The sequence below is a fragment of the Chiloscyllium punctatum genome, chromosome 1 (genome assembly GCF_047496795.1).
Source record: "Chiloscyllium punctatum isolate Juve2018m chromosome 1, sChiPun1.3, whole genome shotgun sequence".
Taxonomy (NCBI): Eukaryota; Metazoa; Chordata; class Chondrichthyes; order Orectolobiformes; family Hemiscylliidae; genus Chiloscyllium; species Chiloscyllium punctatum.
The window spans coordinates 144023019-144048253 of NC_092739.1; the positions used below are offsets into that span (position 1 = coordinate 144023019).

Here is a 25235-nt window from a genome sequence, read left to right on the forward strand (position 1 = left end):
TTCCTTGTTTAATTTGGTTTTATTGATATGTGTCTGAAGGGAAAATCAACATACAGTCAGTTGAAATGATTTCGTTCGATTACAAAGTCCAATCCATAAAACGTTTATATCAAATTACAAACACATTCCCAACAATTTACTTCATTGTATCATCTACTGGAATACACTGGAACAGTCAGTGCTTACAGGGTTGGACTCCATTTTTCTGCTGTGATAACAACTGCTTTCTGCTGAATCATTCAACCTGAGTGGTACCCAAACCGACTGCATTGGCATAAGCTGAAAGGATTTCAACCACTTGCTTTGTTTCGAGGGTCACACGAGCTTCTGTCAGCCAGTCCCGTGCCACCCTTCTTGGTTCTCCACGAAGTTGATTGACAAATTTAGCTGCGAGCTCAAGGTCACCATGTTCAATGCAGAATGAAGCATACGATAACAGTCTAAATGTATCCAGGTCTTCAGGTTTAAGTTCCTCAGGAGGCTTTATTACTTGAGGCTCCATTAATAGAAAGGACTGCAGGTAGGAGAGGAAATATTGATAGAGGCTATTTCTTGTTTCATCTATCATGGCCACACGCCGTGCCATTTTCCGCACTGTGTAGAACCGATGACGTAATGTCTCTTCACTGTACACACCACGCGAGAGACACTCTTGAGGAAGAGCTTTGACCAAGGCTTGTGTAAATTTATCATCTCCACAGCTATTTGTCACAGCTTCTAGGGCTTTCTGAAGAGGTTCTGTCAGGCTATCACCAGAGGCTGTCTTTAGGGTGTACTGCAGAGCTTCTATAGAGAGCCAGAGTTGATGTGCCTTTCTAGCCTCCTCTTCCGCGATTGCATGACCTGAAATGAGCAAATACAATTCATTTTAGGTGGTTGAAGAGAACACAAAACCTTTAATTATAAATGTGTCATAAAGATGTAATTATGTATATGAAATTAATGAAGATATAGTTGATTTGTCATATTTTCTGACTGAATAGCCTACTCCTATTCCACCAGAGCTTAGAATTATAGTACCAAGGTTATAAACAGTCTTGTTTCATCTCAGACTGTTGCCAGGGAGAATGTTGGAGTCAGAAGTCAAAGAGGAGAGTTTGGAGCAGCAACCAAAACTAATAGCTTCTATCTTAAGTGGATCAGTGTTTAGCACTGCCGCCTCACAGCACCAGGAACCCAGGTTCAATTCCAGCCTTGGGTGACTGTCTGTATGGAGTTTGCAGGTTCTTCCCATGTCTGCCAGTTGCTATGGTTTGCCCCCACAACCCAAAAGATGTGTAGGTTAGGTGGATTGGCCATGCTAAATTGTCTGTAGGTGTCCAGGGATAAGCTGGCTAGGTAGATTAGCCAGGACAAATGCAGGATTATGGAGGTAAGGTGAGGGGTCTGGGTGGGACGCTGTTTGGAGGGTTGTTGCAGACTTGATGGACCAAATGGCCTCTTTACACAGTGATTCTTCACATAATCGCTCATTCAATACTGGATGAAGAATAAGCAATCTGATTATTTAAAAAAACTGCAGCAATCAAGTGGTGATGAGGTACAGGGTATTATCAGCTTACATGTGAAAATTTGTGCTGTTGAACAATATCACCATGAGATTGCTCCTAACTGAGAAATAGGTGGCAGCTAAGGAAAAGCCGCCACTGGGATGTGATACTCTGGTTATGGTTATCGTAAAGAATGGAACCGTGAGAACCATCCTACCTAGCTGGATGACAGATGGATAGGCATTGGTGAAAGATTTGTGGTCAATGCCAAGGGCTGCAGACAAGTCAAGAAGGGAAAGTTCACTTTGTCCCAGTTAGACCAACTTTTGTGATCTGTCTTTATAATTTGAACCTTTCAGACCCAGGAATTGTTCTGCTACATCCCAAGGCCAGTGTGTGTTGCCTTAGGAGTGGCACCACGAACAGAATGCAGTATGCAGTTTGGGTAAAGGCAAAATCCAACGAATACACAGCTTCTTCACTCAAATTCCAACTATTTGAAATAAAGCTCAGCAATCCGTTAATCCTTTTCTTATTTTATGTACCAATGCACCAACTTTTAAATGATTTGGCTGCAAGGACACCTAACTCTGTTCCTCCAAACAAAGAACAAAGAAAATTTACAGCCCAGGAACTGGCCCTTCAGTCCTCCAAACCTGAGCCGATCCAAATCTACTGTCTAAACCTGTCGCCCAATTCCTAAGCATCTGTATCCCTCTGCTCCCCACCTACTCATGCATCTGTCCAGATGCACCTTAAATGAATCTACCGTACCTGCCTCTACCACCTCTGCTGGCAACGCGTTCCAGGCAGCTACCACCCTCTGTGTAAAGTACTTGCCCCGTGTATCCCCCTTAAACTTTCCACCTCTCACCTTGAAAGCGTGACCTCTCGTTATTAAATCCTTCACACCCTGTGAAAAGCTTATTGTACCCACCTGTCTATACCCTTCATTTTGTAAACCTTAAATCAGGTCCCCCCTCAATATCCTTTTTTCTAATGAAAACAAACCTAACCAACTCAACCTCTCTTCATAGCTAGCACCTCCCATACCAGGCAACATCCTTGTAAACCTTCTCTGCACCTTCTCCAAAACATCCACATACTTTTGGTAATGTGGTGACCAGAACTGTACACAGTATTCTAAACATGGCCGAACCAAATGTCTTGTACAATATTAACATGACTAGCCAGCTCTTATACTCAATACCCCGTCCAATGAAGGCAAGCATACTATCTGCCTTCTTGACCACACTATCCACCTGTGCAACAACCTTCAGGGTAGAATGGACCTGCACTCCCAGATCTCTCTGCCTATCAACTTTTCCCAAGGCACTTCCGTTCATTGTACAATTCACTCTAGAATTAGACTTGCCTAAATGCATCACCTCACATTTGTCTGGATTGAAGTCCATCTGCCGCTTTTCTGCCCTACTCTCGTCTATCTATATTCTCCTGTATTCTTTGACAGTCCCTTATGCTTTCTGCTACTCGACCAATCTTAGTGTCATCGACAAATTTGCTGATCATACCATCAGTGCCCTCTTCCAGATCATTTATGTATATCACAAACAACAGTGGCCCCAACACTGATCCCTGTGGAACACCACTGGTCACCTTTCTTCATTTTGAGAAACCCCTTTCAACCAGTTCTTTATCCACCTAGCTAGAACACCCTGCACACCATATGACTTCACTTTCTCCATTAGTCTACTATGGCGAACCTCATCAAATGCCTTACTAAAGTCCATGTCTGTGACATCAACAGCCCTTCTTTCATCTATCAATTTGGTCAATTCCTCAAATTGGTACGGCACAATCTCCGCCTCACAAAACCATGTTGCCTATCACTGATAAGCCCATCCTTTTCTAAATATAAATAGATCCTATCCCTCAGTACCTTCTCCAGCAACCATTCAGAAAATATTCCGAATTGTCTTTTAGAACCAGAAGGGGTTTTGTAACAACCCAGTAGCATTATTGGCATTGGACGTTAAACTTGTGAGTCAGGTGGGGAAGAAAGGGAAAAGGAAAGCAACAGTCAAATAGAAAGATAAGCAGCAGGTTAGCATGTGTGCAGGGTTTAAGTTCAAGGCAGACTAGGAATGAAGCAAAAAAGGAAGGATAACTTAGGTAGAGGTGATGGAAATCATGAGGATAAGAATATTAGCATTAAGGTGCTTTACCTGAATGCTCGAAGCATTCGAAACAAAGTAGATAAATTAACAGCACAAATCATCGTAAATGATTATGATGTGATAGGCATCACAGAGACGTGGTTGCAGGGGGTTGAGGACTGGCAATTGAACATCCAAGGACTTACAACTGATCAAAAAGACAGGGAGTGGTTGCCCTGTTAGTTAAGAATGAAATTAAATCTATTGCATTAAATGATATAGGGTCAGATGATGTGGAGTCTGTGTGGGTGTAGTTAAGGAAGCACAAACACAAAAAAAACCATAATGGGAGTTATGTACAGACCTCCCAGCAGTGGTCAGGATCAGGAGTGCAAGATGTACCAGGAAATAGATAGAACATGTCAGAAAGGCAAGGTCACAGTGATCATGGGGGGACTTCAATATGCAAATAGACTGGATGAATTATGTTGCCAGTGGATCCAAAGAAACAGAATTCATGGAATACTTACAGGATGGCTTTTTTGGAACAGTTTGTGATGGAGCACACAAGGGAGCAGGCTATTCTGGACTTAGTGCTATGAAACGAGCCAGACTTTATAAAAGATCTTATAGTCAGGGAACACTGAGGAGGCAGTGATCAAATACGGTAGAGTTCAGTCTACAGTTCGAAAGAGGCAAAATCGGATGTAGTGGTGTTACAGTTAAATAAAAGGTAATAACGGGGCATGAGTGTGGAACTGATGAAAATTGACTGGAAGCAGAGCCTTGTGGGGAAAACAGTAGAGCAACAATGGCAGGAGTTTCTGGGTGTAACTGAGGTTACAGTACAGAGGTTCATCGCAAAGAAAAGATTACCGGGGTTTGGGGGTGGGGGTGGTGGGGTATTAGACAACCATGGCTGTCACAGGAATTCAGGAAATGTATCATAGAAAAAGAGAGCCTATAAAGTGGCCAAGAGCACTGGGAAATCAGAAGATTGGGAAGGCTACAAAAACAAACAGAGGATAACTAAGAGAGAAATAAGGAAGGAGAAGATCAAATATGAAGGTAGGCTAGCCAGTAATATTAGAAAAGATAGTAAAAGTTTCTTTCAATACATAAGAAACAAACGAGAGGCGAAAGTAGAAATTGGGCTGCTCCAAATTGATGCAGGAAGGCTAGAGATGGGAGTTAAGGAAATAGCTGAAGAACTTAATAAATACTTTGTCAGTTTTCATAGTGGAAGACACGAGTAATGTCCCAACAATAAAGGAGAGAGTCATGGGGCAGAGTTGAGTATGGTAGCCATTACAAAAGGAGAAAGTGCTTGAAAAGCTAAAAAGGTCTAAAAATTGATAAATCTCCTGGACCAATGGGCTACATCCTAGAGTTCTGAGGGAGGTAGCTGAAGAAATAGTGGAGGCGTTGGTTGTAATCTTTCAAAAATCACTGGAGTCAGTGAAAGTCTCAGCTGATTGGAAAATCGCTGTTGTAATCCCCTTGTTCAAGAAAGGATCAAGTGGGCAGCACGGTGGCACAGTGGTTAGCACTGCTGCCTCACAGCGCCAGAGACCCGGGTTCAATTCCCGCCTCAGGCTGTGTGGAGTTTGCACATTCTCCCAGTGTCTGTGTAGGTTTCCTCCGGGTGCTCCGGTTTCCTCCCACAGTCCAAAAATGTGCAGGTTAGGTAAATTGGCCATGCTAAATTGCCCATAGTTTTAGGTGTAGGGGTAAATGTAGGGAAATGGGTCTGGGTGGGTTGCGCTTCGGCGGATCAGTGTGGACTTGTTGGGCCGAAGTAAAGTAAGTAATGTAATGTAATCTAATCTGAAAGATGGAAAATTATAGGCCAATTAGCCTAACTTCGGTTGTAGGTAAAATTCTAGAATCCATTGTTAAGGATGAGAATTCTAAATTCTTGGAAGTGTAGTGTCGAATTAGAACAAGTCAGCGAGGACTTAAGTAAGGGGAGGTCGTGTCTTAAAACCTGTTAGAATTCTTTAAAGAGGTAACAAGTAGGTTAGACCAGGGAAACCTAGTGGATGTTATCTACCTGGGCTTCCAAAAGGCCTTTGATAAAGTGCTTCACGGGAGGCTGCTGAGTAAGGTGAGGGGCCCATAGTGTTCAAGGTGAGCTACTGGCATGGATTAAGGATTGGCTGCCTGACAGAAGACTGAGAATTGGGATAAAGGGTTTTTTTTCCCCGGAATGGCAGCTGGTGACAAGTCACGTCCCGCAGGGTTCGGTGTTGAGGCCCCAACTGTTCACTTTATATATAAATGATCTAGAAGAGAAGACTGGGGGCATTCTGGCGAAGTTCGCCGATGATCCGAAGCGAGGCGGACAGGCAGGTGGTTGAGGTGGTGGGGAGGCTACAGAAAGATTTAGACAGTTTAGGAGAGTGGTCCAAGATATGGCTGATGAAATTCACCATGAGTAAATGCGAGGTCTTGCACTTCGGAAAAAAGAACACAGGCATGGACTATTTTATAAATGGTAAGAAAATTCATAAAGCCAAAGTACAAAGGGATCTGGGAGTGCTAGTCCAGGATTCTCTAAAAGGTTAACATGCAGGTTGAGTCTGTGATTAAGAAAGCAAATGTAATGTTGTCATTTATTTCAAGAGGGTTGGAATGTAAAAGCAGTGAGGTGCTACTAAGACTTTATAAAGCTCTGGTTAGGCTCCATTTAGAATACCCTATCCAATTTAGGGCCCCATCCCTCAGGAAGGACATACTGGCACTGATGTGTGTTTGGACATTCACAAGGATGATCCTGGAATGGTAGGCCTAATATACGGTGAACTACTGAGGATCCTGGGATTGTATTCATTAGAGTTCAGAAGGTTGAGGGGAGATCTAATAGAAACTTATAAGATAATGCTTAGAAAGGATGGACGTTGGGAAACTGTTTCCGTCAGGTAGGCATACTAGGACCTGTGGCCACAGCCTTTGAATTAGAGGGGGTCAATTTAGAATGGAAATGAGGAGACATTTCTTCAGCCAGAGGGTGGTGGGCCTGTAGAATCACTGCCGCGTAGCACAGTGGAGGCCGGGACGTTAAATGTCTTCAAGGCAGAAATTGGTAAATTCTTAATCTTGCAAGGAATTAAGGGATACAGGGAGAGTGCGGGTAAGTGGTGTTGAAATGCCCATCGGCCATGATTGAATGGCAGAGTGGACTCGCTGGGCCGAATGGCCTTACTTCCACTCCTACTTCTTATGGTCTTACGTTACCACCTTTATGGTGGAACGGTTTTATTATGGTGTTTAGTATGGAATACCAAAATGTTGACTTAACAATGTTAACTTTTGCAATATCTGCCAGGATGGTATGGAGATCCTGGTGTTCTCAAAACATTGCTGCAACCTTCTCTGAGAAAGAGAGCAGAGGAAAATGTTGATGACATAATCTTGGTGAACTGGTGCAGTGAAGCATTCGGGTAGGACATACTGCAGCCACAGTGTGCTAATAATATGGGAGCAGATTTTAAGCCCAAAATGGCAAAAATCATCAATTCAACTGGGAATTGACTCAAGTCATATCACTGCAGTCATAGGTGGGAAAGAAAGGTATGACCATAAAGATGGTAGCAATGTCAATAATTTTACTGGATTGTTACAAAAACCCTTCCAATTCTTCAATGACTTTTGAGGAAGATGATGTGCCATCCTTGCCCAGTCTGGCCTCTTTGATTCCAGAATGTCTCTTGTGTGGTTATCTCATTACTCTGAGACGATCAAGAAAGCAATTCAGTGTATCAGTTTGCCATAATAAAACTTAATAAGAAATGCATCAGGGTATGCCTCATGCAGTACCTCAAGGACTGCCACAATACCAGAAATTAGCTGACTGTCACTTTCTCAAGGGCATCTAGGGATGGACTATACATTCTGGCATTACTGATGGCAGCCAAGATGCTGAGAAGAGATTTTTAGGAATGCAATTGTCAGAACTGGTTCACAATTTCTTCCTTGTGGTAGTCTTTGTCATGAAATAAAAACAATGGAAACATATATTCACACCAACAAATATGTATGGGTAGGTGAAGATTAAATTAATCAAGTGTGGTGCCAACCAGTTTGTGTCTAAAAGACAAATTATTTCCCATCTCTAAACTGAGCTTTATAGACAGGGAGGAGCTCAGGAGATGAGTCATAGAACATAGAAATACAGTGCAGTACAGGCCCTTTGGCCCTCGATGTTGCGCCGACCGAAGCCTACCTAACCTACACTAGCCCAATAACCTCCATATGCTTGTCCAATGCCCGCTTAAATGACCATAAAGAGGGAGAGTCCACCAATGCTACTGGCAGGGCATTCCATGAACTCACAATCCGCTGAGTAAAAAATCTACCCCTAACATCTGTCCTATACCCCTTAATTTAATGCTGTGTCCCCTAGTAACAGCTGACTTCATTAGCGGAAAAAGGTTCTCACTGTCAACCCTATCTAAGCCCCTAATCATCTTGTACACCTCTATCAAGTCACCCCTAAACCTTCTTTTCTCCAATGAGAACAGCCCCAAGTGCCTCAGCCTTTCCTCATACGATCTTCCTACCATACCAGGCAACATCCTGGTAAACCTCCTCTGCACTCGTTCCAATGCCTCCACATCCTTCCTATAGTATGGTGACCAAAACTGCACACAATACTCCAGATGAGGCCGCACCAGAGTCTTATACAACTGCAACATGACCTCAGGACTCCGGAACTCAATTCCTCTACCAATAAAGCCCAGTACGCCATATGCCTTCTTCACAGCACTATTTACCTGGGTGGCAACTTTCAAAGATCTGTGTACATGGACACCAAGATCCCTCTGCTCATCCACACTACCAAGTAGTCTACCATTACCCAGTAATCCATCTTCTTGTTACTCCTCCCAAAGTGAATGACTTCACACTCAGCTACATTGAATTCCATTTGCCACCTTACTGCCCAGCTCTGCAACTTATCTATATCCCGCTGTAACCTGCCACATCCTTCTTCGCTGTCCACCACTCCACCGACTTTCGTGTCATCCGCAAACTTGCTCACACAGCCTTCAAGCCCCTCCTCCAGGTCATTTATAAAAACGACAAACAGCAATGGTCCCAAAACAGATCCTTGTGGAACACCGCTAGTAACTGCGCTCCAAGATGAACCTATACCATCAACTACTACCCTGTCTCCTTCCAGCCAGCCAATTCCTAATCCAAACCTCTAATGCACCCTCAATGCCATACCTCCGTAGTTTTTGCATTAGCCTGCCATGGGGTACCTTATTGAACGCCTTGCTAAAATCCATATACACCACATCTACTGCTTTACCCTCGTCCACTTCCTTGGTCACCTTCTCAAAGAATTCAATAAGGTTTGTGAGGCATGACCTGCCCTTCACAAAATTTGTCATTTGTCAGAACACTCAAAATCTGGCCTGCTGTTGTAGGCAGTGTTTACATGGTTGATTTTGTTAAGTTTCAGATCAATATTGAAAAATTAATTCACTCATCCAGTGACAATAATGATAATATAACAGTGACCAATTCCAGCAATACATCGAGTGTCCAGGCAGCACTCAATAAGCATGAGGGAAGAGTGAGCTTTAAAAAAAAAATTACCTGGGAAAAAAAAATTTATGACTCTTCACTCGGACGTTTTCTCAAAAAATCCGATAAGAATTATATTTCTGAAAGTATCTCACCAACTGTTTGTTAAATTTAGGCAAAACACTGGCTATGACAAGTAATTACTCACTCTCCATTGCTTGTTCAATACCCTTCAACCGAGAATAAGCTGCATTCATGTCTCTTGTAAAATTGTCTAGTTGTTCCTGAGACAAGCGTCTGAATTCAATGTCATATTCAGATAGTTTTTGTTGCAATTCCTGCAAGTTAAAAAACAATGCAATCAAGTCGTAACTTTTTTTTTAAATTAAAAAAAAAAGCACTAAGAGTTACACGTAACTCAATCCACTTGGCTCGAAACATACTATCTCTCTTGGTTACTCTGCAGTCTTCAGTAGAAACGGAAATTTCGGTGGAGTGATTTTTTCAGACAACTGACCATCCAAATTTAATATGAACACACTATGAACAGTGGGAAATGCACACAATTATTTTATTTTGCCATTAATGGCTTAATATTCAGGGTGCATTTACCTCCTGATATTTTCCTTTGACTTCCTGTTCCTGAATCTTCAGTACCTCCCTCAGGTGATCTGTGTGAGCAGCAGCTTGCCTGCGTAGTTGAGTTCGCAACTCTGCCTCCATCATTTCACGTACTTCCTCTGCCTGAATTTGAAAAGAAGAATGTACTCATTTTACTTGACATTTCTTGCCTCCCATCACTGCCATTGTAACACAACCAATTTGACTTAGAATCAACACGGAAACAGATCCTTCGGTCCAACTCGTCCATACTAAATTAATCTAGTTCCTTTGCCAGCATTTAGCCCATATCCTTGTAAGCTCTTCCTATTCGTGTACTCATCCAGATGCCTTTTAAATTCTGTAATTGTACCACCCTCAACCACTGCTCTGGCAGCTCATTCCATGCACGCACCACCCTCTGCATGAAAAAGCTGTCCTTTAGGTCCCTTTTATATCCTTCTCCCCTCACCTGAAACCTATGCCCTCTAGTTTTGGATTCCCCTAACCTGGGACAAAGACCTTAGTGATTCACACTATCCACGCCCCTCATGATTTTATAAGATCATCCCTCGGCCTCCAACACGCCAAAGAAAATAGCCCAAACCTATTCAGCTTCTCCCTAGAGCTCAAAAGCTCTCCAACTCCGGCAACATCCTTTTAAATCTTTTCTGCACCCTTTCAAGTTTAACAGCATCCTTCCTATAGTAGGGAGACCAGGAATGAAAGCAGTACCAAAAGTGGCCTAACCAATGTCCTGTACAGCTGCAACATGACATCCCAACTGCTATGCTCTGACCAATAAAGACAAGTGTCAAATGCTTTCTTCACTATCCTATCTATCTGCAACTCCACTTTCAAGGAACTATGAACCTGCACCCCAAGGTCACTTTGTTCAGCAACACTCCCCAGGACCCTACCATTAAGTGTACAAGTTCTGCCCTGACTTTCCTTACCAAACTGCAATACCTCACATTTATCTAAATTAAACACCATCTACCACTCCTCAGCCTATTTGCCCATCTGTTCAAAGTTCTGTTGTACTCTGAGGTGAACCTCTATGATGTCCACTGCACCACTAATTTTGGTGTCATCTGCAACTAATGATTCCTCCTATATTCACATCCAAATCATTTATATAGATGACAAAGAGCTTGAGCAACTGACAGCTCTTCTTGAACACACAGTTAATCATAACTCATGAAGTGCTCTGTAATTCCCGTGCATAGCACATGATGCACTGGCAAGAGATACGCACTGGTGTAAAATTACAGCAATTCAGTGATTTACAAAGAACTTTACCATTAAAATACATAGCAGTGAATTTTAAAATCTGCTAGATATTGGTTAGTAAAACCTGTGCTTTACCTTTTTGTCCCTTTCAAGAAGTATTCCTGTTTGATAATGCTCCAAGGCTTTTGCCACTGCTACATCCAAAGTTTTCTTGTGCTCTAGCTTCTGATGCTCAAGAGCCTTTTCAATGTGCTGCTGTTCCCGCACATGCTGTTCTGCCAACTCTCTGTTCAATTGGTCAATACGACGATGGGCATGGGCAATCAATGAGTTGAGGTCATCAGTGCTCAGCTGGCCAGCTACAGTTGGAAACAACATTTAAAAAAAAGAGCATGGATCAAGTACATTCTTTGGCAGTAAAGGAGATAACCATCATTCATTTGTCATTAAAACATTAGTATTGCAAAGTTAAATATAGACAAAATATTTCATTGAATGAAAATGTCAATTCTACAACTGCATGCCAATTACTTCACAGACACAGTATGTATTAATTTGCATACAGCTTAATATAGAAGCTCACATTTGAAACCCATACTTAGTGAATGCATTATTTGCACAGTAATGTTGCAGACGGTTAAAAAAATACTTCCATACAGTATGTATTTGCTAGGTCAGTAGTGTTGAAAATTCTTTCATTAGAAGTACTCTCAAAACAGAAGTTAGGTATGCAATATTCACCACTCAGGAAGAAAGCGGCATTCTCCCATCATTTATTGTGATTGTTAAAAGGTCACATGGTTAAAGAACATGATGGCATAAACTCAAATTCTGATGTAAACCTGATTATTAAGTAAATGTAACATATACACAAAAGACAGCAGGCACCAATTAAAACAACAGGAGGAGGGATCAGAACCATCAGTTACTGTTTCAGGTTAGAGTTCTGACGAAGTACCATTATTGACCTGAAACATTAACTCTGCTTCTGTCCACAGATGCTGCCTGACCTGCTAAGTATTACCAGGATTTTCTGCTTTATTTCAGATTTTCAGCATCTGCAGTATTTTGCTTCCAAAATTCTGGTTGCTCAATAAGTTAACAAATGCTTTTGTCAGAAAAGTGGGTTACCCTAAGGACCAGTGCTTGGGCCTCAGCTGTTCACAATATGGTCAACCGAGTACAATATTTCCAGGTTTGCAGACAACACAAAACTGGATGGGAGAATAATGGTGAAGAGGACGTAGAGGCTTCAGAGAGATTTGGATAAGTTGAATAAGTGGACAAAGACGTACCAGATGTGGTCCAATGGATAAATGTTAGATTGTCCATTTTGGTAGGCAAACAGAATCATATAGCATTATTTTATTAATGACAGATTGAGAAAGACTGATGTACAAAAGGATCTGTGTGCCCTCATACACAGGTCATTAAAATAAGCATTCAGGTCCAGCAAAAAATTTGTAATGCAAAGTGTGTATAGTGGTCTTTATTGTAAGACATATCAAGTACATCTGCAAGCACGTCTTACTACAGCTTGCAAGCCTTCAGGAGATCACATCTGGCATATTCTGTACAGTTCCAGTCACCTTACCCAAGAAAAGTTATACTTGCCACAGAGGGTGGACAACAAAGGCTCACCAGGTTGACTTCTGAAATGGCAGATTTATTATACAAGTGGAAATTAGGTTAACTGGGCCTGGATCCACTTTGGATTAGAAGAATGAGTGGAGATCTCATCGAAGTGCACATAATTCTGATAAGACTGGACAGGTTGGATACTGGCATAATGTATGCTCTGGATTAGTGGCGCTGGAAGAGCACAGCAGTTCAGGCAGCATCCAACGAGCAGCGAAATCAACGTTTCGGGCAAAAGCCCTTCATCAGGGCTTTTGCCCGAAACGTCGATTTCGCTGCTCGTTGGATGCTGCCTGAACTGCTGTGCTCTTCCAGCACCACTAATCCAGTATTTGGTTTTCAGCATCTGCAGTCATTGTTTTTACCATAATGTATGCTCTGGCTGGGCATCCAGAACAAGGGGTCACAGTCTAAGGTTAAGAGGTAAATCATTTCAGACTGAGATAAGGACCAATTTAGATAGATGGTGGTGAATTTGTGGAATTCTCTTCCATAGAGAGCTGTCAAGGCAAGGTCACTGAATATGTTTAAGAAATACATAGATAGATTTCTAGAAGCTAAAGGTGTCAGTGGGTATGGGGAGACAGCTAGAGTATGGCATTGAAATAGGGGATTGGTTGTGATCAGGTTGAATGGCACACCAAGCTTGATGGGGCAAATGGCCAACTCCTTTTTATGTTTCTAAAACTGTACTTCACTTTTCCTGGGTACAATGGAATGCTAAGGAAAGTAACTTCACTATGAAGCACAGAATGGAAGTATAAAGAATCGTCACTTGACCTCTGAATTCAAGAATACCAATCCAGCAAATAAGACTTGTTTAAATGCTACTACCAACAGATTTCAATATAAAAAGCCATTTTTCTATTTGATTTACAGTAAGACTTTCAATGATACTATCTTGTTTCCAAATTTTGCTGTCAGTGGCAGCATCAATAGCTCACGTTTCACATAATAACCTGCGTCTATTTTCCTGGCCTGCATGTTGGGCTCTTGTAGTCCAGTGTACCATTGCTTCATAATTAGCTGCAAACTATACAAATAGAGCAAGATCGAATAAGCCCAGTAGACTCACCTAGATCAGACACCTCTGCAATAAAAAAGGGTGGATAGAATTAATAGATGTTGACAACTGTTCGTGTAAATGAGAACACACACTAAACATCATTTTAATAAGGAAGCTTTTTCATTTCCTTTTAAAATAAACATTTATCACTTCAAAATTAGTTAGAAAGGTACATAAAAAAGTGGAACATCAACTCAGACCAAGCAAAACACTACATTCGATAGGCCATGCATAAATGAATATTCATTTACACCTAATTTTCATCATATACACCAAAGGGCAACAAGAATTCTCTAGCAAAGCTGCAAAAACTTCAAAAGTAATGCATACTAAATTAATAAGAATTATCAAAGTGTGAATGTAACTTATCTTCCTTTGTTCATGCGATATGTGCCTTTGAACAGATGGTGCCAAGTTTCCTCCCAAAAAGGATTTTAAATGACGAGTTGGATTTTATATTGTTACTTTTATTGATACCCATTTTTACTTTTCTTCTTTTAAATTGAATTCAACTCTTCAAATAGCCAATCGAATCTGATTCTATACTCCCCAGGGCAACTAGTCCATTATCATGACCACAAAGCTACTATATTACATAAATGTGGAAACTGTGCTTTATATTTTCATCTTTCTAATTGCACCTGATAAACTGGTTTAAAACTGTGCTGTAAAGAAATTCTCACTTGCCCAAGTCTAGTCTCATCCTTGTTCTACAGTGCAAACAGGGGATATTGCTGGAGTCTAACCATCTGAAGACACAATTTATCAATGCAGAGTACATGAACAGATCTTCTCCAGCTAGGCAAATAGTACCAGTTACGGTGTGGATTTAGAGAACACAGGAGCTGAAGTAGGGTCCTTCAGCCCCTCAAGCCTACTTTGCTACTCTTGATTATAGCTGGTCATCTGCATCAAGGCATTTCCCTACATATGCCTATCTCTTGATGTCATTAGTTTGTAGAAATCTATCAATTTGTACCTTGCGTACAGCAGTCAACATCCTAGCTTCAACAGCTTTCCAAGGTAGAGAATTCTGAAGATTCACCACCATCTGAGCAAAGAAATTCCTTCTCATCTCACTCTTAAATGAGGACTCACCCTTGCTCAGTAACCACATCCTCTGCGAGGGGAAACTTCTTTCAACAACCCTCCCTTATGCTTTAAGAATTTTCTAAGTTTCAGTTAGATCAACGCTCAGTCTTTTAAACTCTTAAGTATACAGGTAACCTCAAACACCTAGTCACCTCAATCTGACCCATCTCCCCAAGCCAGGAATCAGTCTAACCTTCACTCCACTTGCACTACGGAAAGAGTATCTTGCCTTTGGTTAGGGGATCAAATTATCCTCAATATTCTAAGTACAATCTCATCAAGGGTCAATACAACTGTATTTCAAGACCTTCATGCAGATAAGGGCAACATACCATTTGCTAACTTAAATCATTTGCTGCACTTCCATGTTAGTTTTCACTAACTCAAACAAGGACTCCCGGATCCTTTTGGATATTAACACTTCCCAATATTTCACCATTTAAGAAAAACTCTATACCCCTGTTCCTCCTACCAAAGTGGAGAACCTCACAATGAGCAACATGATATTCCAACTGCAATGTGGACCATGCAGCCTGTGGTCATAGATGGCACCAGATAAGGATGGCAGTTTCCAACCCTAAAGGACTTCAATGAACCAGATGGGTTTTTCCAACAATCAGCATTGGACTCTTACTTCCAGATTTTTATTGAATTTAAATTCCACCATCTGCCATGGCAAGATTTGAACTTAGGTCTCCAGAACATTACCAGGGTTTCTGGATTAACATTCCAGTGATAATATCATTAGGCCATTGCCTCACCTTGTTGGTTGATGGTGCCATCAACAGGATGGTGGATGATGACCAGATGCAAAAACTTGGTTTGCATTTCATTGTATCAGATCTCAATTTAGAGGTCTTTAACATAATTACAATCAGATCAGGTAGGTGCAGAGGGTGAATCCAGGCCAAGAGAGTCTGATAATTAAATTCAGAGCTAGGCCATTTAGACCGCATACTGGATTAGTGGTGCTGGAAGAGCACAGCAGTTCAGGCAGCATCCAACGAGCAGCGAAATCAACGTTTCGGGCAAAAGCCCTTCATCAGGAATAAAGGCAGTGAGCCTGAAGCATGGAGAGATAAGCTAGAGGAGGGTGGGGGTGGGGAGAAAGTAGCATAGAGTACAATGGGCCATTGTACTCTATGCTACTCTCTCCCCAACCCCACCCTCCTCTAGCTTATCTCTCCATGCTTCAGGCTCACTGCCTTTATTCCTGATGAAGGGCTTTTGCCCGAAACGTTGATTTCGCTGCTCGTTGGATGCTGCCTGAACTGCTGTGCTCTTCCAGCACCACTAATCCAGTATTTGGTTTTCAGCATCTGCAGTCATTGTTTTTACCATTTAGACCGCAACCCAGTTGTTGTCTTTTCAAACAAATATTACTTCAAATCACAAACTTACATTTCTCCTCAAGGCTTTGAATGCTGGATCAATAAAAAATTATGACTAAGACTCGTAGATATGAGCAATTGTTTGTTAAATTAGGACAAAGAATATAAAGCAAAAGGCAAGTAAATAGACCACCCACAATCACTGACATGAGGCTGTACTGCCTTCTGTTACAAAGTTCCTATATTTTGAAATAACTTGCAGCAGCCAAGTTTAAAAGAAAGCATGTTGTCTGTTGCTATGTTTTCATTAACAAAAACAGAAAGCACATATAGAATGCACATTCAATATAGACATCACAGTGGATTTAGAAGTTTCTACTTAAGAATTAAATTCTGAAACACACTTTGTATGTAAGAATCATTGAGGATCCATAATGATGAACTAACACTATAAAATTGGCTTAAATCCAAAGGCACCTTAGCTTTACACTGACATTAAATAGCTATCTACAAATCAGATGTTGTAGGTCCAAACCAAATCCAAAATAAAGGTGAAACTTTTCCAGAGAAATTTGTAACATTTCTAGTGCACGATTCCAATTTCAGTTTACATTTACAATATGCAAAGTTAATCTGCTTCAGACTGACATAACAGCTGTAGTGCAAATACCAGCCCAAAAAAATTCTTATTTTGTCTTTTCATATATGATCATGAAATGGCAGCATCTGGAATCAATTCAATACATCTTACAATCTGGAATTTTGATAACTGACCATCCACTTCCTATAAACCACGTGATCAGAGGTGATCTTGCCCCAGGACTCGTCTGCTTTCTTGTGCCAACTCAGCTAGCCACTTACACACCAATATTTTAAAAAATTAACTGACTTCCTTTTTTAAATCTTTCAATGGTCTAGTATCCATATCTAGGCAAAAGTGAGGACTGCAAATGCTGGAGATCAGAGTGGTGCTGGAAAAGCACTGGAAGGTCAGGCAACATCAGAGGAGCAGGAAAATTGACATTTCAGGCAAAAGCCCTTCATCAGTATCCATATCTCTCTGGGTCAGAGAAGTCCAGACATTCACCACTCTCCCGGGTGAAGAAATTCGTTCAGATTTCAGTTTTAAAAGTGAATGTCCACTTATTCTGCAACTGTCTCTTAGCTTGAGATTACCCCACAATTGGAAACACCTTCTCAATATCTACCTAGTTAAGCCACCTCCGCGCCCCCCCCCCCACCCAAGACTTTCATATTTCAATAAGATCAGCCTTTCTTCTTCAAAACTGTATTGAATAAGCCATTCTTACTGAGTCAATCCTTTCATCCCAGGGATTAGCCTTCCAAATCTCTTGAACAGTCTCCAATGGCAGTATATCCATATTTTTTTTTAAATACAGGGTAAAACAGTACACAATCTCATTAACATGTACAGTTGTAACAAGACTTCTCTATTCTTAAACTCCAACCTTCTAGCTAAGTAGGCCAAAATTGCATTTGTCTACTTAATTACTTGCTGCACTTTCATTCTAACATTTTCAGTTTTACGCAGAACAAAAAAATCCCACTGTGCTGAACTTTTATTTGGAGTCTCTCTCCATTTAATAATGTGCCTTTTGGTGATTCTTACCAAAGTGCGTTGACCTCACACTTTCATGCATTAACCTCTATTTGCCTACTCACTCAACCTATCAACCTAGAAAATAGGACAAGTTACTTGGGCTTTCAGACCTGCATGTGGGCCCAGGTTCAAGGTTAGACTTTTTAATTTCAGGTGTTGCTGAAGACTTATTAAGTTTATACTCACATACTCAAGGTCAGTCCAACTTACTTAACCTAGTTACACATTCAATGAAACATTTTAGGAAGTCTCAATCATGACCCTCCCTCAGATAATTTAAATACAAGTTCAGTTCAGTTTTAATGCTTAGAAATGAACATTATTAGCTCATAGATTCTTTCAGAAAATAAATCAAAAGGAAGAGGGCTTAATATTTTAAGGTTCTCTTACTGGAAATAACAATTCTCCATTGTCACTATTTTAGATTTGTGCTAAGATTTTTTTTTTAAAATTTTTTTTTAAAACCCCTTTACGTGAAAATGCTTTCATAAAAGCAGACGACTGCAGGACTGCTGAATTAGAGGAATAAATCAAAGTATAATTCTGTGAAATTAAACAAATGACAAAAATGATAAGCAATTACTGTACTTACTCAGGTTTTTCCACCCAAATTTTACATCTGGAGTGATGCTCTCTAGTTCCTTCCTGAATTCATCCCTGGCCATAGCTACCAGTTCACTGTACTGAACAACTATTTTGGCTTCTGATTGAGCTGCCTGTACCTAAAGAAAAAGTAGATATTTCAGCAGAAAGATACCAGAATTACTGAAATAGGCTCTTTTGCCAGCACCTTCCAAACCCATGACAACTATCACCTGGAAGGACAAATGAAGATGTGTGGGAGCATTACCATCTGCAAGCCATATTTCGGAACTTGAAGTTCTCTCTTTTTTGTGGCTGGGTAAAAACATAGAACGCCATTTCAAGCAGGGTGTTCCTCCACCAGATGGACCGTAGTTCAAAAATGGTGTTCACCATTACTTTCTCAAGGGCATATTAGGCACAAGTATAAATGCTGGCTATGTCAACAAAGCCCATGAACAAATACATTTTCATAAACATCTGAAGGACAGTGCTATTGGAGAATACAGACATTAATGTTCAGACTACTAATTAGTTGATTAATGAGTAAGCTTTTCCATCAGATTGATTTTTATTTATGGAAGTACCAAGATTGGCATTTGAACAGTGTAAGCATGGTAAGAAACTGGATTTTTTTTGTTAAAATGGATTGAAGCAAGCATAATCAGATTAAACTCATGAAGTAAAATGTAATTAAGAAAATAAAGTATTAAAGCTTTAATAACATTCTATTGAATAATAACTGTTATAGTAATAACATGAAATGCAAAATAATTTTGTTCAAATATTTGGACACTTCACCATTATGAGAATAAACTGAAATCTTGATTGTAAAATCCAAATGATGTCCCAGCATTTACATTCAGCCACCCCCAAGTTGCCATCTCTCTCTAGATGTACTTTTAATATCACTCTAAAGCACCTTGATACAAAGGAGGTTATAGTATGACACCATATTCAGGTCCCAACCCAACTACGAAATAAAAATGTCATACGGTAACATGATGTAAGTTATAGTATAATATTAAGCCCAAAACTTTCATGCGACTCCTTCCATGCTCGGGACTTTTTTAATGTCTGTACTTCATTTAAACATAAATGTTTGGATCTTCCAATGAGATGATTATCACAGCAGCAGTGTTGGCAGAATCACAGAATCCCTACAGTCTGAAAACAGGCCATTCAGCCCATCGAGTCCACACTGACCGTCTGAAGAGCATCTCAACCAGACCCCCTAATCTATCCCTGCATTTCCCATGGTTGACCCTCCCAGCCTGCAAATCCCTGGACACGTCGGGAAATTTAGCATGGCCAATCCACCTAATGTGCACATCTTTGGACTGTGGGAGGAAATCCATGAAGACATGAGGAAAATGTCTGTATGGAATTTGCACAGTCGCCCGAGAGTGGAATCAAACCCAGGTCACTGGCGCCGTGAGGCAGCCATGCTGCCTGAAGTTGCTCATCTGAAGGTGCAGCTCAGTGGCTCAGTGGTTAGCGCTGTGACTTCACAGCGCCATGGACCTGGGTTTGATTCCACCCTCGGGCGAGTGTCTATGTGGAGTCTGCACATTCTTCCAGTCTCTGTGTGGGTTTCCTCCACAATCCAAAGATATGCAAGTTAGATGGACTGACCGTGCTAAATTGTCCATTGTGTTCAAGGATGTGCAGGCTAGAGAAATACAGGGTTACAGGATAGGTAGAGGGGTGGATGTGGGTTGGATGATCTTTGCAGAGTTGGTATGGACTTAATGGGTTAAATGGCCTGCTTCCACATTCTACAAGCTAGAGGGCCTGGTGCAGCCAACTCTGGAATTGCCCTAAAAGTACAGGTCATTCTGCTATAACACACTTTTCGTCAACGCAAATTCGCTGTAAAGCAATTGATAAATAGCTGACGCTGTTTCTAAAGTGTGAACTTTTGAAACATGTGTTGGCTACAGCACAATCATAACAACAACACATTAAATGTTATTTGTATAGTGCAATTCTTATATACCACTGGGTTACACAGGAATGCAAGTATCGCATTCTCGAAGAACTGCCTGTAGTGACTTTCAAAGAGCAGTTATCCAGCATCTGCAAACCTCCAAAAACATTCTATGACTCTGCGTTAGAGTCAGAAACTTGTGATAGGTTTCAAATTAATAGTTACCCAGGGAATGTTAGTGGAATTAAAATCTACTTTAATTCCTGGCTAACCATTTAGATTACACCCAAACACTGAAATGGCAGAACAACTGACCACCTATTTTAGTTCTGTCTTCACAAAAGACAACAAATAATTTCCTAGAAACTTTAGAGAAACCAAGGATCTAAGTGACAGAGGAATTAAAGAAAATCAATATTTTCTTAACAAAAGGTGCTAGCAAAATTAATGAGTTTAAAAATGGACAAATCCTGATAACATGTATCACAGAATACTAAATGAAGTGGCTCTGAAAATATTAGATGCATTATTGGTCTTTTTTCAAAGTTCCAAAGACTCTGAAGCAGTTTCTACAGAATGAAGGGTAGTAAATGTGACCCCATTATTTTAAAAAAGGTGGGAGTTTTAAAAAATTAAGCTAACAGAGCACTGTGCAAAATGCTAAAATTCAATTTTAAAAAGTTATGGTAACAGAACACTTGGAAATCACTTTTGGGATTAGACAAAGTCAGCGAGGTTATGAAACAGAACTTGTGCTGAACCTAAATCTTATGGGGGTTTGAGGATACAACTGGTAGAAAGAACCAATTAATGTGGTGTATTTGAATTTCAACAGAGATTTCATATCTGACCTCACTGGGCAAAATTAAAGCACACGGGATTGAGTGTAGTGTACTAACATGAACTGCGAATCAATTAATAGAAAGAAGTCGCGAACCAGGGATCACAATCTCAGGTCATTTAAGAGAGTGGAGGAAACATTTCATACAGAAGGTAGTCAAGCAGTGAAATTCACTACCACAGAACACTACAGTATATTCAAGAAAGCAAAAGATAAATTTTTAGATATTAAAGGCATCAAGGGGTGGGCAGAGAAAATGGGAATACGATTTTGAGATAGGAGCTGTGGTCATACAGAATGTCAGCAGGTTTGAAAGGTTGAATGGCTCACAACTACTCCTTGTTTCCATGTATTTAGAAGTTACAGGCCTTAAAAGCACAGATTTTCTCACTCTCAATCTGAGCATTTATGATTTAAACACATGCATGCACACCCTCTGCTTTAGTCATGAAAACTCTGGCTTGCTTTATACCAAATACCTGTAATTGAGATACTGCCTGGGTCGGTAATAAACACTTCAAAGCATAAATGCAATACTCAGTGGTCTGCATTTGAAACCTGCCTTGGGATTGGATGCTGACAGTGTAATACAGCTCAAGATTGGGGTTATTGCCTGTTTCGGTAGGAAGCTGACTGTAGGAACAAACTACAGCAATAACAGTGGTAAAAGCATAAAATATTACTAAATAATTGAGTATGCAAGGCTGAGTGGAAGACATATTTATGATTTTGCACAACGGTAGCATCAACTCTTTAAACTTATTTTTCTACGTCTCGCAAGGATGTAGAATGGTTTTCTTATTAAGCTTGTATTCAAGTAGCACACAAACCTTGAACGGTTTCAGCCCTGAAAAGGATAGTTTATTTGAATTTTGACTGAAACAGATCTGCAAAGTATTGTGTGGAATGTTTGAAGTTAATACTACATATAAGATGACACAATCAGTCATGTCGTTCTGGTATTCAGCTATCCATTCAGGTATTTCTTTCTTTATTTTGTAACTAGATGGCTAGGCAGCATTTATTGCCCATCCCTAATTGCCCAGACAGCAGTCGAGAGTCAACAATATTGCTCTGGGTCTACAGTCACATGTAGGCCAGATCAGGTAAGGATAGCAGTTTCCTTCCCTAAAGGATGTTAGTGAACCAGATGGGGTTTTTTTTGACAATTGGCAGTGGATTTACAGTAGTCACTACCTGGGTCTCTGGATTAACAGTCCAGTGATAATACCACTAGGCCCGTTACCTCCCTATTATAAAGACTATTTAAGTAGCATGGAGAAGGAAATAAGAAAACAGCAGAGTTTCAAGATTTTCAGGCCATGAAAAAGCATTACATGAGAAGACAGCAAAATAACTAATACCAACAGAATTATTTTTTCATATCAAATGAAAATGTTACAATTACAATTCCTGGGATGGTAGAACTCATGCATGAAGACGACTAGATCAGTTAGAACTACATTTATTGGAGTTTAAAAGATTGAGAGCGGCTCTTGTAAAAGCTCTAAAATTCTAACAGGACTAGACAGGGTTAATGCAAAAAGGATGTTCCTGATAACCAGGGAGTCCAGAACCAGAAGTCACTGTCTGAAGATACAGAGTAGGCAAATTAGGATACAGAGGACTGAAAAAGTAACATTACAGGAAAACCATGAATTCGTTGATTGGTAATAACTACTACTAGTTTGACTATTAAAGGTTACTTTTAGATTGGAGATAAATAAGTGAAATATTTACAGATTACAAACTAAAAGATCAGCAGGAAATTTTAAAAATCAAATGAAGAACAAAGAAAATAAAAGAGAGATGTAGGGTAGGAAGAAAATAAAAGATGTAGGGTAGGCGATGTACTGTATTTGCATGATGTGGAAGCTGGTGGACCTCACTGTGGTCCATAGTGTCCTGCTGGTTGCTTGAGGAACGAAGAGTTTTGTTTAGATTAGATTCCCTACAGTGTGGAAACAGGCCCTTCGGCCCAACAAGTCCACACCGACCCTCCGAACAGTAACCCACCCAACTCTGACTAATGCACCCAACAACTATGGACAGTTTAGCACAGCCTGCACATCTTTGGAACATGGGAGGAAACCGGAGTACCCGGAGGAAACCCACGGAGACACAGGGAGAATGTGCAAACACCACATAGACAGTCACCCAAGGCATGAATCGATCCTGGGACCCTGGTGCTGAGGCAGCAGTGCTAACCACTGAGCCACCGTGCCACTGATGGGCTTCAATCTGAGCTTCAAACTGCGACACATCAGGGAGAGGGAGAGATACACTCCTTAGATTAACTATCTCAAATCTGATCAGGGGTGACTATAGGCGAGATATGAAGAGCATAATTAAGTGCAATTTGGATAGACCGAGTTCTGTAGGGGTTCTTTATTCCGTAAGTTCATTGTGTAATTTTGTGAATAAATTTTTGTCTGTTTTAAAACCTGGTAGTCAACCTAGCTAACTTGCACAAGGTAATTTTCACTGTAGGTAAAAACAATGACTGCAGATACTGGAAACCAGATTCTGGATTAGTGGTGCTGGAAAAGCACAGCAGTTCAGGCAGCATCCGAGGAGCAGTAAAATCTACGTTTCGGACAAAAGCCCTTCATCAGGAATACAGGCAGAGTGCCTGCAGGGTGGAGAGATAAATGAGAGGAGGATGGGGGTGGGGAGAAAGTAGCATAGAGTACAATAGGTGCAGGGCAGAGGAAATGACCTGGAAGTTGCAGTGGGAGAGGGACTCCATGAGATTCTTGTAGAGAGAGGAGGAAAAATTCTTCAAGACAGGCATCCTTGCAAGAGGATTCGCAGTAGGTTAAAATCAACGAGGTAAAATCAATGTAGACTTAGTGAAACAAGTTGCAAAGTTATGGTCTGGGTGCCTGCTTAAGGATATTTTGAGTAGTTTGGTCTAGTCCATAACAAGAGCAAGTGTTACATCTAACTTTTAAAACGTTTTTTTTTACCTTTCTTTCTATATGATCCAGATCCACCAACATATGGTTGAGATTCTCTTCTGCAGCCAGGAGCTGTGGTCGAACAGAAGAGATCTCACTCTGTTTAGCTTCTTCAATTGTACTTCGAAGGTTGTCTAACTCTTCTCTAAATTTGAAAAGAAAGCAAAGGACATATGGCAAAATACAAGCAGCATATGATATTTTGCTTAAACAATTAAAAAAAAGAAAAGATTTGCAGATGCTGAAAATCTGAAACAAAATCAGAAATTGCTGGAAAATCTCAGCAGGTTTGGCAGCACCTTTGGAGAGAAAGCAGAGTTAACATTTTGGATCCAGTGACCCTCCATTCTGAAAATCTCTGCTTTCTCTCCACAGATGCTGCCAGACCTGCTGAGTTTTACCAGCAATTTGTTTTTTAACATTTTGGTTAGTCTTACCAAAGCACTAGTAGTCATAAAAGCATAGAAACAAGCCCTTAGGTCCACGATGTCTATGCCTACCAAACACCAAACTACACTAATCCCATTTAGCTGCCGTACGTCCTGGCATTTTAAGTGCATATCCAGAGGCTTCTTAACTGTTGCAAGTGTACCTGCCTTTCAGGTAGCGCATTCCACATTTCCACCATCATCTGGGTGGGAGATGTTTTCCTTAGACCCCTCTAAAATCCACTTACTCACCTAAAACGTATGCCCTCTGGTCTTACACACATCTGCCATGGAGAAACGATTCTGACAATCTACTCTACCTATGGCTCTTGCAATTTTGTGCACCTCAGTCAGATCCCCCTCAACTTCCTCTACTCCAGAGAGGACAAACCCAGGGCAAAAGTAAGGACCGCAGATGCTGGAAACCAGAGTTTAGATCAGAGTGGTGCTGGAAAAGCACAGCAGGTCAGGCAGCATCCGATGAGCAGGAAAATCGATGTTTTGGGCAAAAGCCCTTCTTTAGGAATAGACGCAGGGTAGAGAGATAAATGGGAGGGGGGGGCTGGGGAGAAGTTAGCAAAGAGTACAATAGGTGAATGGGGGTGGGGATGGAGGCGATAGGTCAGAGGCGAGGGTGGAGCACATAGATGGGAAGGGAGATTGGCAGGTAGGACAGAGCTGAGCTGGAAGGTTGAAACTGGGGTAAGATGGGGGGAGGGGAAATGAGGAAACTGGTGAAGTCCACATTGATGCATGGGGTTGAAGTGTTCAGAG

At 40.9% G+C, this 25235-nt stretch overlaps 1 protein-coding gene across 3 annotated transcripts in view; it reads right to left on the reverse strand.

Moving 5' to 3' along the window:
- The window catches only part of immt (inner membrane protein, mitochondrial (mitofilin)), a 69492-nt gene continuing 44257 nt past the window's right edge, over positions 1–25235 (reverse strand). For all 3 annotated transcript variants that reach the window (XM_072576322.1, XM_072576312.1, XM_072576303.1), the window contains 7 exons: positions 24043–24178; positions 18313–18442; positions 13686–13700; positions 11108–11331; positions 9752–9883; positions 9348–9477; positions 1–843 (listed from right to left, as the gene is read on the reverse strand). In XM_072576322.1, the coding sequence (XP_072432423.1) occupies positions 236–843; positions 9348–9477; positions 9752–9883; positions 11108–11331; positions 13686–13700; positions 18313–18442; positions 24043–24178 (1375 nt within the window). In that variant the 3' untranslated portion in view covers positions 1–235. The remainder of the gene's footprint in view (positions 844–9347; positions 9478–9751; positions 9884–11107; positions 11332–13685; positions 13701–18312; positions 18443–24042; positions 24179–25235) is intronic.